We start from the raw sequence: 17773 nt of genomic DNA, 5'->3' as shown, positions 1-17773 counted from the left end.
TATCCATCTGAACAATTTTTTCAGACTCCCGTCGGTAGCATTTCAGTTTGTTTATTTTCTCATCTTACGTACAATTTAGCAAGTTGAAAACAATACTATAAAATAAAAATTCAACACAGTAAAACATATCCTGTTCTACACAAAATGACTACTTGTGATTTGTTGTAAGATTATTTCCAAATCTCAGATTAATACGTTGGGCAATTAAATGTTAGTGTCAGAAACTATAGATAATCAGTTCAAGTCTCAGTGTGAACAGTAGCAGTGAAATCTTAGTACGTTCAACTAACAAGCCCTAAGTAGTAGGAAACATGTACTTAGAATTTCACCACTAATCACAGTTCAAATATACTAATAACTAAACATAACTGATTGAGAAGAAAAATTGAAAACTAAGAAAATCCCTCAGTTGATGCTATTATTGATTCTAGTCGCTGTAAACATCTTGCACAATTGTCTTTGAAAGCCTTTTCGCGTATTATTAAAAAGTATTTGCAAATTGAGTCGTCTTCTGTTGTGTAAGATTTAACTACTCAGCATTCACCTATACTAGTATTAGAACAATTAAAGAGCTATGTTGGATATTGCATTTGTTTGTAGTTCCATTGTTTATATTAGGTTAGGCTGCCTGTCAAGATTGTTCAATTCGAAGATAATTTACGTAACACTTATCCTAACTTGAAAACTAGTGAGCATGTGTCTCACCCTAGTTTTAATCCCTTCAGTAGTATATCCCTATAGTCCCACCAAGTCAGAAGACAAGGATCTGTATGTCACATCGTTTCATCATATTGTGGTACCACTGTTCAGTATCATCGATAACATCTATCCTAGTGGGCTGAACCTCAATTACCACATCTCATTAAAAACCCACCTTCAGACTGATGATTCAAATTTATTGTGTTATCTTTCTACACGACATAAATTCTTTTCTTTCCAAAATTGGATACAAATTTGCATAGATGGATATTCTATTTACCAGTTTTCATTTAGGTAATCAAATTATAGAAGATTGTCATACAATAAACAAGAAATTCTTGTAGTTCAGAAATATGGACTTTTATTCACAATATTTGAGCATTAGTATCAAAGTAATTTTTATTGAAATATATGTACTAGTGTCAGTGAAAATAGTGACTTGTAAAAAAGATTTCAATTACTATTGTTGTTTATTGTTTATCAATTAATCATGACTTTATTAAAGAAGGCAATGACATTTGATTAGGATTTCTTTCTCAACCGATCTGATCGTCTTTCACTGTCTTGTGAATTCCTCATGTTTGAAAATCTAATCGATGAGATCTGTTGAGAACATAGAAAAAAAGAAAGTACTGGGATAAAGGAAGGAGAAATAAAATTATGAGTATGAAGTTTGTTAAAGCTATATACACGTCAGTTTTACTTTGCCATTTAATAAATGGATAATATCATCAAGGAAATAACAGATCTCCGATCAATGAGGATGTTTATAAAATTGAATATTACACACCAATAAAGAATGATTATAAGTGATATTTCGATGAAATAGTCTTCCAGTATCACTGACATTTAAATTCATCAACTTGTAAATGATTTATTGTTAACAAAAGCTTATTTTCACAGTTGAAATCATGAGTCAATTGAAGCTAGACCACCATCGAAAACCTGTAAGCACTGGACGGCCGTTTCGTCCTATTGTGGGACTCCTCAGCGGCAGTGCGCATCCACGATCCCGTACCCGCGAGATTCGAACCCAGGACCTACCAGTCTCGAGCCAGAGCCCTTAACCGATAGACCACTGAGCCGGCATGCAACGGTGTTATTTGTTAGCGAGTATTTTTGATTAGGTCGGTAGTTCTCAGATCTAGGCATAGTTTGATTGCCAAATATAATTACAAAAACATTTCACGAATTGAGTAATATTTTTTAGTGAGAAAATATCTGATGTTATTTTTATATATCTAAACATGATCATTTGAAATTAATCAAAGAGGAGAAATGATATAGGTATAGGGAAAAAAATATTGATTAATAATGATTTCAAGCAGAACAGAAGGACAAACGTTTCTTGTATGTGTTCATTTCTTTTAATAGAAAGCAGTTAATCAAACTAAGAACAAAAATTATCTGCTCTGCACACAGAGAATCTATTGCTTTTCATCCTACAATTTTTTATCAACTATCTGGTAAACTTCTAAGCAAACGATAACCACCAAATATAACGAAGAGTTGCGAAGATCTTTCAGTTTATGCCATCGAATGACTTTAACTTGGCAATCGGGATAATTGAGTAACTTCCGATCTCGTATGTGACTTCTCAGTAGTGGGCAGTGAGGACCCTCACAGAGACTAGACCCAGAACCTTTAGGGCTTTTAGGAGACGCGTCAGTTTTAGACCAGTAGTTCTTATTTCGAGGGTCGTTGCGCAAATACCACAAATTACACGTCCTATGCCGGACATAGCTGTGCTTTATCGGCAATGGCTTCTCATCGAAACTCCAAGAATTCTCGAAATCAATCCGTAAGGAGCACATGGTTGCCACTAATATAAGAAACTTGTGCAGATCTGTGAAATTCGACGCTAGGAGTGTTATCACAGTGATCATTGAAAATGAGAGGGTATCGGGAAGTCGTTTTATCTTATTTATATACCTCTCAATAACGCCGCTATTTCGTTAAGTCTTTTTACCGCTAGGGATTCTATCACAAGTAGGTGTTTAGAAATGACTGGTTCAATTATAAACTCATGAGTTGAAGCTAGTTTTACGTTTATAGCTTCATTTCAAGTTAGCGTTTGGTGTAACACATGTTTCTGAAAAGAAACTTTTAGTTTGTTATGGTTTGAATTATCTCGTTCATATTCATGATTTGTTAGCAATCGAATCGTTTTGTGTGGATCGGGCAGATATAGCCATTATGCTATGAATTTTATAGAATAGACAGATTGTGGCTAACAGTAGAATCCAGGACGCACATTTCTTCCTATTTGAGACTGATTATAATTTTCTCAAGAGCATCAATAGGCACAACAAATTAAGACGAATTCCTACTCGTTTCACAAGTTAGTGGCCATCTAAATTAAGCAGCCCAATAGATAACTCACTGAGCAATCGCATAGAAACTTAGTGGGTTCCAGTTCAGACGTGAACATCAACACAAGGATGTGGGTACACCCATATGACATGTCCCAGTTCGAATGGGACGTGCATCCTTTTATTTCATTTCAAGTAACAGTCTATCTATTAGTTAAACGTATTGTCTACGTTCTTTAGTGTTTAATAAAATATGAGAATAAGATATTTATAAAAGATATGTTTTGTAAGATAAAAGGTATCTGTTCATCCATTTATTATAAAGTATTAAACAAATTACTCTTAAACTAAAGTTAAATGTATGAATAACTCACTATTTTCATTTACTATATACACTTACCAGTAAATTTACAAATCGTAAAATTTAGGCAACCAAATTTCCTCACAATCTGATAATTTTTTGATTTGTTTAATTTCACATTTTTCTTGACCATCTTCTTTAATATCAATGTTTTGTTGACTGTCGGCATAATATTTACTAACGTCAGATAACTTTTCATCAGTACAGATTTGGTGTACACTTGATAAATCATCATTTGTTGTTTTCGTTTTAAATGAAGTAAGACAATCCTTCTGTTTCATACTTCGATAATTATTCTCATCGTGATCGCTACATTGATCAATATTAAAATTATTTTTACATACAATTTTAGTAACATTCATCGTAATTGTAGTCGACGTTGGTGTTACAGGTTTATCTGCCTTCTCAGTACAAGTACTAAACTGTTTGACTAGACAGCTGTCCAAATGCAAACATTTTACATAACACTTGAAATCAAATTTTTCATTAGTATTGTCAGGACAATTTTCTCGATCAACAATAGTACTGTTATTATTATTATCATCATCTTTATAACTATTTTTATTACTACTAATAGTACTACTTTCAGTGGATTGATGATGAGATATAAAATGTTCAAGTAACCTTGTCCAAAGATTCGGTCGATGATTTATTGAATTCGTTGCTTTGACTAGTTGTTCTGTTTCACTGAACTGTTTCTCTTCAGTTTGATTATTATTCGTTTGTTGCTGTTGTTGTCGTCTCAATTGATGCTGATTTTCTTCTATTTTATTTGTTAACTTCTCATCATTTATGGATAGAGTACTATTAACTTTTTTATCTACAATTGTCTGTTTATCACTACTGTTGTTATTACCAGTAGTATTTACAAATTTCATATTATTTGGTAATAATGAATTGATAAATCGATAAATTGATCGATCCCTTTGAAATAATTCTCTATTTATTGATAAGGTATGACTTTTATTTCTACTCGGCTTACTATTCACATCACTAACTAATCCCATCGGTAAATAATGTTCAGAATTATTATTATTTACATAGAGTACAACATACTGTCTGGAATCAGAATAATAACGTTGAAGTAAACGTAATCGACGTTGTGTTAATTCTAATAAACGAGTATGCCCTAATTCATTTTGTTGATTACTGTAGTGATTTGGCATTGGTGCATATGCATACCATGCTTCTACATTACCTTTGTTAACCAGAAATACTGCAAGTAAGTGATATTGTGATGTATAAGTGTATATATTTGACTTTGTTTTTTGTTTAGATTTTGATAAATGCTTTGATACACGTTGATCAAATTTCTCTTTTATTCGCAATGCTATATCATTTGATAAACTTCTTGATTCTTTTGGTCCATTCGAATAACACATTTCTTTACCATTATTATTATTAGAAAACGTTGTGCCAGAAGAAGTAGTAATATTGATAGTAGTGTTATTATTATTGTTTAAAATATTTTTAGTTAGCGGGTGAGGTGCATAAAGTAGATCAAGGGATGTCTGAGCGGTTTGAATTTCTGGAATTGATTTCTTTCGTAGATCATCAACCCATTCACGTTCTGTAACTGTAGTATTCGGTCCTAGACTACTGCTACAAACAAATGATGAGTCACGTTTTAGAAAAGGAAACTGATTATTAGTCAATGGTAATGAACCATTCAATGAACGAAAATCTAGCTGTTGTTTTTGGGATATATTTGCCATTGCTGATAATTGTGGTACGGATTGTGGTTGATTTACAAGAGTTTTGCGGGTTTTATTTTTTAATGAGGCTCCAGACCAATGAGTTCCTGTCATTATACTATCTGGCCCATAAGCTGTAGCTGTATGACTACGACCACCTCGTTTTTTGGTGTAACCTGCAGAGGACTCAATGTACATTTGGGTTGGACGCTAAAAAAGATAGAAGAATATTTTACAGTAGAAAAATAATTAAATAATCCGTTAGAGTAAAAACAGTGATAATAATTATGATATGTGAGTTAACATGATCAATTAATAATATTATTACTTATGTAGCGTTCACTAAGGACTGACTTTAGCTAGACCATCAGTGAAAAACACGAAGCAGTAAATACCAATCTTGTCCTATTATGAAACTCTCCAATATAATTTACCCAAGAATCTACAGATAATCTCCGACAACTTTAGTTTGTTAAATCAGTACATCAGTTTTAGATCACTGAGTTGACGCCTAATGGTTCACATTATTTAACTTCAGTCTTTTGATACTACTGCACTACCTTTACCCGTCGCCAATAGAAATGGTTATCACATGTCCGACATATCTAAACACGCTGATTACACACTGTCATTAGAGCTTTGAGAATACTCACCGACCTGTGTGGCTGATGACTGCAACGCTTTTATTTATGCAGGAAGTTTATGCATTATGCCCGCTTTGTAGTTTACGTCAATGCGTGACTTTAGCTACACGGCAATTAAAAATGAAGAAGGACTCGACATCTTTTTCCACTTCACATGCACTCTACTAATTTATGATTGCTGGGTTCTTCGCACCATTCATTTGATTTATGATAATCAGTTTGGTCTGTTTGTCTGTTATGGTAATGACCATGGAATGAAGTAATTCGAAATCAGATTTAAGGCAAGATTAAGAATAATACGTTAATCCCTCATCTATTCCATAAGTTTACAGAAGTACCTCATTTTCCACTTTAAACAAAGTTCGGAACAAAATAACAACATTGTATCATAACAGAACTGGCGATAGACAAACTTCTACACTGATTATTCCTAAAAATATATTGTATAACTGTTATTCAACGTCTACTTAGATGAAATAATGAAATGTTCAGGAAAATAGGAGAGAAATAATGTGAATTGTTCTGCGTACTTATGAGTAGTTCATTTGTTACTTTGTCATATTTTAGCATTCTAAGAATATTGCGAAGTAAAATGTCCATTGGAAGATGTGTGCCTATCTTTCTTCGTTATTTTTCTAGGTGGGCCTATGATATTAATTATAACATCTAATTAGCTTGTCATGTTTCGGCTAATATGACTGTGCCCCCAAATGCCCTGGTACGGCCGAGAGTGGGGAGAGCCTACTCTCCCTCTCGAAATGCTCTCACATGGCCAGCGAATATATAGCCTCTGCCAGGGAAGTCCTACTCACTGCCTTCTCGTGGCGGGGGTGTTGTTTACGAAAGTGAGAGGACGAAAAGCGAATGTCCGGCGCTTTAACCGGGTTGGTGGACACGGAGGGTCCACCTAGGGGAGTTGGAAAACCCTGATTCCAAACCAATGGTGTACATGGGCTCCAGTATCCTGAGGGAACAAATGGCGTACGAATCAATCATTGATCACCAGCTACCATGGGACTGCATCTCCTCACGATGCTCCACTGCCTTGTGGATCAGACCTTTAGGTTAAAGGCTCCGGGTGTGGCCCCCTAAGAAAACCACCTGCTTCGGTTTGGGCACCCGGGCAGTAACACAGCCCACACACGAATAAATGAAATGATGAATTCTATTGACGATACTATTCTCGCTCATATTAGAAGCAAGACAATCTACACTATTATTATTACTATTACCATTATTATTATTATTATTATTATTATTATTATTTACTACGTCGCTTTTTCACCCCCTTTTATCCCCAATTTGTGTAACCTTACTTTTCAACCTATGCAGCAGCTCGCTCTTGGTGGAAAATCTGTCCTATCTAAACGATCTCCAGTCACTGTCTGGTTGAAAGTGAACGCTTCCACCGATTATGAATACTGAAGCAGTCTTTCTGAAACCACGTACACCGTTCAAGCTGGCTTCCTTCAACGTTCGCACACTAATGCAGATCAGACAACAGATAGGGCTGGCTATGTCTTTGGAAGGTCTTAATGTTGACGTTTGTTGTCTATCCGAGACTTGTATTCAAGACTCTAGTGAAGTACTACAAATCTGCTCTCCATCTGTCGCCTCGAAAAGCTTGTTTCACGTGCGCTTATCCGGGGACTCTGTGGCATCTTCGTCTGGTCTTGCTGGCGTTGGTGTCGCACTAAGCGCTAGAGCTGAGGCAGCACTAATCGATTGGATCCCCATTAACAGTCGGTTATGTGCTGTTAGATTAGAAAGTTCCATCAAAATGAGAAGAAATCGGCGTGATAATCGGTGTCTTTTCGTCATCTCCGCCTATGCCCCGACAGATTGCAGCCCGGATGCAATCAAGGATGAGTTTTACCATCAGTTAACAGTTCTTCTCCAGAAAGCGCGTTCGACAGATATTGTAGTACTAGCCGGAGACTTGAATGCATAGGTCGGGCGTCTAGGCACAGAAGAGAGTCGTTTAGGTGGCCGATGGGGACTTGTTGGTCGCAGGACAGATAACGGGGACCGTTTATTGCAACTGTGCACAGACCACAACCTGTTTCTGGCTAGCACTAACTTCCGGCACAGTCATCGCCGGTGTGCCACCTGGCGTCCTCCCTCTGCATCCCAAGCCTGGACTCAGATTGATCACATCGCGATCAGCTACCGCTGGCGTTGTTGTGTACAAGACTGCCGCTCCTTTTGGAGTACCTATCTGGAGTCTGATCATGCCCTGGTCTGCGCCAATCTCACCTTACTTTTCAGTGGCCGAAGGATTGACCACCACCAACGGATCGATGTTAGTAAACTGGCTGCAACTTCTGTTGCAAGTAAGTATCGAGCGGAGCTAGCTTCTAGGCTAGCTACCATCCCACCGAAAAGTATAGATGAGCATTGGTTGCACCTTCACGACGCCATGAAAATGGCGAGTAAAGCCTCTTGCGGCTTCGCGAAACGTCCCGCTTACAAGCACTGGGTTTCTTCTGGCTCCTTACAACTGATCGAAGTCCGTCGGTCTACTCCGGGTGACCGTGAGTTCGACCACAAACGAAGGCTGTTACGTAGTGAAATTGGACAAAGCTTGCGTAAGGACCGAGAAACCTGGTGGTCGGAGCGTGCTAATGAGATGGAAGCAGCAGCTGCATCTGGTAACTGCCGGAAGCTCTTCCAACTCATCCGAGCCACTGGCATCAAGAAGTCCGGTGTGAGTGAAACAATCTACGAGGATGATGGGATGCCAATCACTAACATCTCTCGACGTCTTGGACGATGGGCGGAATTTTTCGAAGGGCAGTTCAACTGGCCTGCTGCTCCGGCAACATCAACCAGCTTGTCCTGCCCCCCATGGCCGGTGACGACTGATCCACCAAACGAGGCGGAAGTCCGCAAGGAACTCCAACTCTTGAAACGTTACAAATCACCGGGCCCAGATGACTTACCTCCGGCTCTTCTTAAAGATGGTGGTGACTTTCTGGCTGAGGAACTGACTGCGTTGTTTGCAAAGGTTTGGGAGCAAGAAAGTGTTCCAACATCATGGAATGAGTCGATAGTCGTCTCTATCTTTAAAAAGGGTTCACGTTGTTCCTGCAATAACTACCGGGGGATAAGTCTACTTCCGATTGCGTCCAAACTATTGGCTTCTGTCATTCTTCGTAGGTTGTTTAAAACCCGAGAACGATTGACTCGCGAGGAGCAGGCTGGTTTTCGCTCTGGTCGAGGATCCATTGATCACATCTTCACCCTCCGCCAAATGTTAGAACACCGTCATATTTATCACAGGCCTACAATCGTAGTGTTTCCTGTTATCACGGCTGCCTTCGATTCGTTGGACAGGACTGTTCTCTGGGATTGTCTATTGAAGAAGGGTGTGCCTGAGAAGTTCATTAACATCTTAAAGGCCCTGTATACGAACACCTCAGGCAGAGTGAGGGCATACAACCACCTTTCTCCCTTGTTCCATTCGAGCAGTGGGGTTAGGCAGGGTTGCCCAATCTCACCATTCCTCTTCAACTTTGCCATCGACGACATCCTGGAAACAGCTCTGATGGATGTAAGTAATGGCGGTGTGGATCTGCTGCCTGGAGAACGACTTCTCGATCTCGAGTATGCGGATGATATTGTCTTACTGTGCGATAATGCCCAAGGCATGCAATCCGCACTCAATCAGTTGGCAATCAGTGTCCGCAGGTGCGGTATGTGCTTTGCACCCTCCAAGTGCAAGGTACTCCTACAAGACTGGCGGGATTCTCATCCTGTACTCACCCTAGATGGTGAGCAGATTGAAGTAGTTGAGAAGTTCGTGTATCTAGGTAGCTACATAAGTGCTGGTGGGGGCGTGAGTGATGAGATTGATGCACGTATAATGAAAGCCAGAGCGGCTTATGCCAATATGGGCCATCTTTGGAGCCTTCGTGATGTTAGTCTGGCTGTAAAAGGTCGGATTTACAACGCGTCGGTGAGAGCAGTTTTGCTCTATGCTTGTGAAACCTGGCCTCTCCGAGTTGAGGATGTTAGACGACTCTCTGTGTTCGATCATCGTTGTCTCCGAAGGATTGCTGACATTCAGTGGCAACACCATGTTAGTAATGCAGAGGTTCGGCATCGTGTGTTCGGGCGCAGAGACGATAATTCAATTGGTGTCACCATCTTGAAACACCGACTTCGGTGGCTTGGACATGTTTTACGAATGTCGTCCCAGAGGCTTCCACGTCGTGCATTATTCGCCGACGACGCTGGGACTGGGTGGAAAAAGCGGAGAGGTGGTCAGTGTATGACATGGTGTTGTGGCATGAAAGAGAGCTGCAAAGGGCTAGCTTCTGTTGGTCCTTCACGACTCCCTGGCTGGGGTCTGAGAGATGGTGCAACACAGTGGCTAGAGACGTTATCAGATATGGCTCAGAATAGAAGCCAATGGCGGTCCTGCTGTAACCTTCTTCTACTTTCTTCATAAAGAGTGGTTATAACTATCCTAAATGAGAGAGAGCTCTTCTGGTTGTACATTCAGTTCCCCCCATCACTACTCTTCTCCTTTTCTTTTTTTTCTTCTTTTATATATACGCATCTTCTTCCTTCTCCCATTCTCATTATTTTGTGTGGCGCATATGTATCCGGTGCCCTTTGTACCAATATATATGTGATTAAATAAATAAATAAATAAATAATATGACTGATGCATATGCGAAATCCTGGTTAAAGACTGTTAACTCTGAAAAACTGCATCATTTAATAAACTTACTGTTATATCCCGAAGAGATTTATGGATGGTAACTTTTGAGGACTATTTATGGACCAATATGATACCTATATTTTTATTCTATAATTGTTAAGTAACTAAGCTATTCGTATTTGTGTTCCTCTTATTATAAGCTTTATTTTGACCTATAGACTATTATTATACAACTTACCATTCTTGAGTTATGTCCAGTCTATCAATTACTGTCTCCCGTATTCACAGCTACATTTGACTAAGGCTTGTACAAAAGTAATTTTCTATTCTATGTACCGATGTGGTCTGTATGGTTTGAATATAACCTCAGTATGTTTGAAATATACGATTCATATGCCAGAGGCTGTGTTTGGCGTTCTGGACTAACCAGATAGGTTAGGGTAGGAAGCAGGATTGATAAGTACTCAAGACTGCCCGTACGGGTTTTACGCGTCATCGGTCCGGTTGATAATTCTAATTTGTGGTATCATCAAGTTATATATTAGTAGGGCTACAAACCTACAAGATATAACAGTTACCGAATATTGGTCTGAGCCATATATAAGTATGAAAGCCTTCTGGTTGTGATCCATCGTGAAATAATCATAATCGACGGTGGAATAAGAAGTCTTAGAATCAGCTCCAATAGTATAGTAGTAAACGTGGACCGATGCAGAGTTTTATACAATGCCCTACTTCATTAATATCTGACTGACCGGAGAAGGGAATTGATAATCAAACAAACGTAATGAAATTATTATCATTCGTTTAACAAAACATCATCACATTTTGTCATTCATACTGTCAGTTTGACAAGTGAACTAAACAATTTTACTCTAGTATGTACCAAACTGATTGTTACGATACTTGAGAATTAGTACAGTCGTTCAAAAGTTATGTAATTAGGTTGTATCTCAGTTTATCTAAACCAATAAAATTTATTCGGAAACTGATACGTACAAATTCACTTCAGATTCTAACTCTCGATACTCACTATATCTCGTTTCGATGTGATTATATTTAGTGGTAAATTCAATAACTATAGTTTAATTTGTAAGTTAGATAACCTGATTAGTTTATTTAAACTCACCACTATGTGTAGCGGTTAGATATAATTTACAGAAATTTACGCTGTCTAACTGTATGTAAGTTGATCACGACTGATGAAAGTATCCAAATCAGTTAAAGAATTGTTTTGTACATATGCAGTTTTTGATATGGATGAATATGAATAGAAAAATCTTGCATACGTAATCAGAGCTCGAATTAACGAACTTTCCACAGAAATGGTTTCAAGTTCGATAAATTGATGACTAATTTATTTGGCTGATATCATCAAAGTTGCAACAGTTAAAATACAGTGCCTAGATGTTGCTACTCGATCTATGAATTGCTACTAAACATAGCATCTTTAAAGTATCGGCATATGAAATTTTATTCATTTGAAAAATGTTTTCTTCAAATTAATAAATTCACTATCAATCCTAGAAATGAATTAAAGGAGCCATTGTACAAAAGAACATTACTTGTCACACTTTAGGTAGATGTGAAAACGTTTCGGCATACTTTTTCTAGTAAATTTAGATCAGTTGCAACGATCCCAATGAGTCTTTTCAGTAAAAACTCAATGTCTTTATTCGTCAGATTGAACACGTATATTGCTTCAGAAGTACAGAATGAAATAAAAATTTATACTGACTGACCACTGAACAATGCCCTATTTTTGTAATGCGAGTAAATTGTTACGAGACCATTCTTACTGTTTATAATTAGCGATTCAGTGCTCTAGTCTTTTGGATTTTATATTTAAATGCTTGACATTAACTGATAAGTAGGGACGTGAGCCTAAGCTTTTCTCAATTGTAACATCCATTAGAAAAAAATCAGTAACTATGTGGTTTATAAAAGTTGATTTTTGCCCATCTGTTGTTTCAGTAAAAGGGGTTTCTTGATGACTGTGACCTATTGTAAAAGCGACAACAGTCTTTTGTACCGTTATACAGTTTTCATCAGTCGTGTAAGAATAATTTCATATCGAGTTTATTAGAAATAAATAAGTCATAAAAAGAAGTGTTGGCCTACGCTGTCACGCCAGGTTGTTATGCGATATAAATTTATGTAAACGAATGTTAATGCATGTAATTCTGGAGCCCAATAAAAATCCCCCTTTACCCTTGTCTTATCGCTCATTAACTAATGGGGGGCTGTTAGTACCAGTCTCGGACAACCCTCTTATAACAGTTTTCAGCGTTTAGGCTTTTGCTGTGACTCATGAAGGTCTTAGGTTCAATCTCTGGTGTAGTTGTGAGTGACCTCTGCTAATGAGTTGCTTACTAGAATGAAATATTTGTCTACTGCTCATTGGCTTCCTATAATTAATAGTTTATTATGTAAAAATACAATCTCTACAACCACCTTTACTGAACAAAGTAAATTATATTTTCCAACAAAGACTAGCAGTGGAATTCAATGAACTTAGTTCGTTTTGTTGGAGCCTCTTTAACAGAACATATTTGATGAAGCATTGTATAAATGTATTAAAATTGTAAACACAGGGAATGAGACATCTGTTTATGTGATCTATTACTGGTTTATGATATCTGATCAAATGCAGAATTGAATGTTAACTACGCGGTAATGGAAACATTTATACTTGATATTAAATGTGGATTTTAAAAGAGATGAAATATTTGAATTATTGGGGGCTTTTATGTTTTATTATAGTTCCAAATGTCTTGCTAATATGAAGCTTTAAACACAACTGAAACTTTAACAGATGAATTCATGAGTTGATTTAAGCTAGACCATCATGGAAAACCTAGAAGCACTGGATGGCCATTAAATATAAACTTTAAATACTGTAAAACCCATAAATTAAATTGTCAGTAATGCCACTAGTTCCATCTACACATATAGACAAATTGAAAGGCACAAATATCAGTATAATATGGATATCAATCATAGAATTATATGGTTTTCTTTTTCAGGTGGCATTTTAGTCATTCCAAGGGATATTTCATTCATAGCAGACAATATTTAAAAGAAATGCTCAAGAACTGAGAAGTTCAGATATCCGTTTTTCCACGAATCTTGTCTATATCGATAGTCCCATTTCTTTTTTGTATAACAAAAGTTAGTGTATAGAGGTAGTCAGTTGTATGAATGATAAAAAGTCACAGTTCCTAAAATTTATTTCGCTATCTACCATGGAGTGAAGTCGTGTTGCTAACAGTAAGATTATATATATACGTTTGTAAAAACATTTTTATTCGGATTAGCCAATAAAGCTTGCTACACACGTTTGGTCTTCATACTCAAGCAACAGGTTGAACAAGTTTATAGAAAGCCTGTATATTAGCATCAGAATCGGATAACTGTTCGACGCAACATTTATTAAGTTAGGAAATAAACTATACAGAAAGTTTAGTCGAATATTCGAAGCTTTCTTATATTGTCAGGATTTGAGTCTGTGATTGGTTATTTACTTAGGCAATATGTTTTGATTACAAAATCCTCGTCATCATCACTAGTTAACTTTTTAAATAAAATCAGATTGAAAAGATTTCATGTTGATGTCCACATTAATTTATGACAAAAACAGAAGAATAGGTCAATAGTATAATAAAATATAACAGGATAAAAGTTCAGAAATGGGTAAGAAATTCAATTCAGAATGATAGTTTAGTACAAAACCTATTTTCACTTAAAACAGTTACAATAGATCGAATATATAGTGATAATAATTATTATTGTCATTATTCACACTATACTAAAATCAAAAACCAGGAAGCACTGGATAGCTGTTTCGTTCTAACATGGAGTTGCTCAGAAACACTCATCTAGGACTCCATCGTAGATTAAACTCAAGGAACTTCAGGTCTTGTGGCAATGGAAAAATACCCAACAGCATCCACATATATCCCAATGTTATTATCTATTTTAGCAAAAATCTTCCACAAATTTGAAAATGAATGTTTATCCTGTCATCTTTCTATAAATAGATAAATTTAAATTTTTCAATGTGCTCTATTAAGACTATCATTTTACTGAAGATTGTTCAATTTAAATTTCGCTAACTGGTATGAATCGATAGAGATGTTGGAGAAGATTTGTAGCTCAGGTGAATAATTTTGCTGGAGTTTTGTTCTCTGAGCAGGATGGTTTGATCGTGAAGCTTTCATCGTTATTCTGAACGAAATCATCACCTAAAGTTCGTGCTCAGAGAACGAAACTCCATCCGAATGAATCGATAGAAATTGTAGCTGCTTAAAAAATATATAAATGATCGGATTTTGCGGATTTTTTAAATATTACAAAATCACTCTTCAATCAGGACTAATGTCATAAAAAAACCCATTAAACACTACAAGGCGTTACAACTTTGATCTTAGTTAATCAGAGGTTGGGAAGAAACTTTGCACTTATATTTCATGCCAGTTAGAGTTAGTCCATTGGCATCCTGTAAGAGTGAAATATTTTCCATAGAATAAAAACAAGTGAAGAATAATGTATTTATCTGGTCCATATATTACTGATTGAATTCTTAGACAATAACAAGGTTTCCATTGAAAGTATAAATTCCACACCAGATATAGCGTTATGTTGTACCATTGAAATTCTCGTTTTGTTATTGTTATTGTTTTGAATTAAAGAGACTGAAAACAATTCACACTTCATTTACATGTTTATTCATATATGTCTACCCCTACATAGGTCTTAAGTATTCTTTAGATTTCATATTACCGCTTGAATGTGGATAGATGTATTTAAACAGAATACAACACATTATCATACTGATAATGTATGTAAACAAAATCAACATGAAGTCTTTCTTTCAGGCACACACTGTCGATTATTGTCAATAACTTGATTTGTTTTCCTTCGATGGTCTTAAAATCATTCATTCTATTCTATGCTATAAGAGTTGACAATAGACATAACAAATAACTTTTGTTATCATAAATTTTGCTTATTATTTTCATTTTCATCACATATACTATAATTTCTTGACTACTGATAAATTCTTCGACTGACTGACGGTCATGTGACATACGCTTCCTAATTTTAGACAGTCAAAACTGATCAGTTTTTTATTTATGAATAACCAATGTTATGTAATTAGGGTTCAGTTGATATTTGTTAGAGGTCATTATTGTTTAAGATGTAAAAGTATTTTTGAACAATAGATTTATTAAGTGATTAAAGCTGATTCATAAGAAACCCTGAACTCAGATTTCTTGTCATTTAGCAACTGTTAGCAAAGTGAATCTACAATTTTTAAGTGAACTGGTGCTCCCTCGCTGATTGGATTCCTTGTCACCTAGTTTCACAGTTTAAGATGTTCCTACCGAACTAATCGGGTCACAAGTGACTTCCTTTAGAATTGAGATATTTGCGATTGACTGATCGCTGAAGATACTTAAGTTCATGTTTACCTGGTCTCAGCATATTGCATACGATATCGAGTGACTTCGACTAGTAGACAAATTGAAACTTCAACGAAAGAAGCCGATTAGCATCAAAAAAGGACAAAGCAAACAAAATATTGATTAATACATAGTGATTAATGAGTCGTGAACATAAGGTCCACATAGTATTAGAATTAACACCTTACTGACATTTAAACACCTTGAAAAGTGTAAGAAGTTTTATCGCTAACGAAATAAAATTTTGAATTTTTGTTTATTTTGTCCATCAAATACAGACATACAGTAAGATACACTGAAAATATTTTGCAAAAACGATTTATTTGCATATCTCAAAATCAAATTTGTTCACAAATATATTCTGACATTATTATACAAAAGGTAATTACCCCAGAATGCCATTAATCAGATGGCTATTGAAAATCAAGCATTTTTTTAGTATAGGAGAGTGGAGATTGTTCAATATCATTAAGATCATTAGCCAATCTAAGTTAGACCACCACTAAAGACCTGGAAGCACTGGACGGCCGTTTCGTTTTCGCATGGGACTCCACATCAGCGGGCATCCACGACCCTCCAATCAGGACTAGCCCGGGATCTTCGGACTCACACACAAACATTCAAACCATAGACATCAAAACCACTGGTTTCCGGCCTTATCATTTAGAGGTTGAGCGTTCATGTGTGAGTCCGAATCCTGCGTGAGGGACCATGAATGAGCACTGAAGAGGTAACCCACACTGAGACGATGCGGAGGTCTAATACTTATAGGTTTCCGGTGGTGGCCTAACATTGATCGGTTCATGATTTAAATGAGAAAAAAATTATTTTACCGACATGTAAGACGTAATCAATATATAGCCATTTAGAATGATGGTGAGAAGATACTCATGAATAAAAATTATCTCAACATTTGTAAAGGATTATTCTCTATTGAAGTTCCACATATTTTTATGACAACTTCGTTTATAATAAATACAAAAAGTTAAATGACAAGTTCGTAGATTTTTATAAATCATATACTGACTGTATCTATAATAGTCAGCAGTGTAAAGGACACATAGTCAGTACAAAATATATGAACTAAAATGAGTTGGAAAAAGAATATTGAACATGAAAGGCAAATAATGAAATCAAAAGAAATTGTAAAACGATTCCTGATTAGGAATTTACTGCTGTGGTTTATTCATACAAGAAATGAACACCACAGATACACAGATATGTATATCTGTTTATATAGGTAGATAGATGTGTGGATAGATAGATAGATAATTGAGAAGAGTGAAACACTATATAATATAAATTCATTCAGTATTGTTTGTTTGAATCTTCCCATCGATTTGTTAGGACTGCAACTGGACAGTCTCTAATTGGCATGTGTACATACTGTGCGTATTGCCTCGATATAGCCTTAATTCACAAGCATGGTAAGCAGAGATGGATGCAGGTACATCCAGCTGACGAGTCGCAAATAGGACGAAACGTACGTCAAACTGGATTCCACTGCTAGCCACTATCCATCTCTGCTTACTTCATAACATAGTTTACAAAATTTACATATATTTCTCACAATTACTCGTTTACAATTTTTTCACTGTTCTTATTAAATTGACTGCTACATCTGCATCATTGATAAATCGAATATTTGCATGCATTTCCTTTCAACCAACTAAGTACATATTCGTGTAGGTGTGTAAACTAACTCAGTGTTATTGCATCATCAACTAAGTTGAATGATTGTGTAATTTCACATCGAAATATTCGTGTGTGTATGTGTATGCATGTAGTGATATGGGATTTTTCAAAATCCCTTCTCACTCAAACATTAAAATATCAACCTTGAACATGTGGAGAATGATTTTCGATTGAGAATCATATAAATGTACACAAAACCGTATTTCAAGTGATCGGATACATAAGAAGAGCAAA

The 17773-nt window shown here is 36.3% G+C and overlaps 2 protein-coding genes across 2 annotated transcripts; one reads left to right on the top strand and one right to left on the bottom strand.

The window, feature by feature from the left end:
- Window positions 1–3419: 3419 nt before the first annotated feature.
- Window positions 3420–12608, bottom strand: Smp_163550 (hypothetical protein; the record flags this gene model as incomplete). The annotated part of the gene is made up of 3 exons (XM_018790922.1): window positions 3420–3531; window positions 3997–5276; window positions 12501–12608. The coding sequence occupies 3 exons, from the start codon at window positions 12606–12608 to the stop codon at window positions 3420–3422; spliced, it is 1500 nt and encodes a 499-aa protein (XP_018645933.1).
- Window positions 8130–10416, top strand: Smp_191250 (hypothetical protein; the record flags this gene model as incomplete). Its single annotated transcript, XM_018790923.1, has 1 exon — window positions 8130–10416. The coding sequence occupies one exon, from the start codon at window positions 8130–8132 to the stop codon at window positions 10161–10163; it is 2034 nt and encodes a 677-aa protein (XP_018645934.1). The 3' UTR covers window positions 10164–10416.
- Window positions 12609–17773: the final 5165 nt, after the last annotated feature.

Source organism: Schistosoma mansoni, assembly GCF_000237925.1.
Source record: "Schistosoma mansoni, WGS project CABG00000000 data, supercontig 0013, strain Puerto Rico, whole genome shotgun sequence".
NCBI classification, from domain to species: domain Eukaryota; kingdom Metazoa; phylum Platyhelminthes; class Trematoda; order Strigeidida; family Schistosomatidae; genus Schistosoma; species Schistosoma mansoni.
The sequence above is the reverse complement of the archived record's forward strand: the minus strand, read 5'-3'. Positions and strand labels throughout refer to the sequence as shown.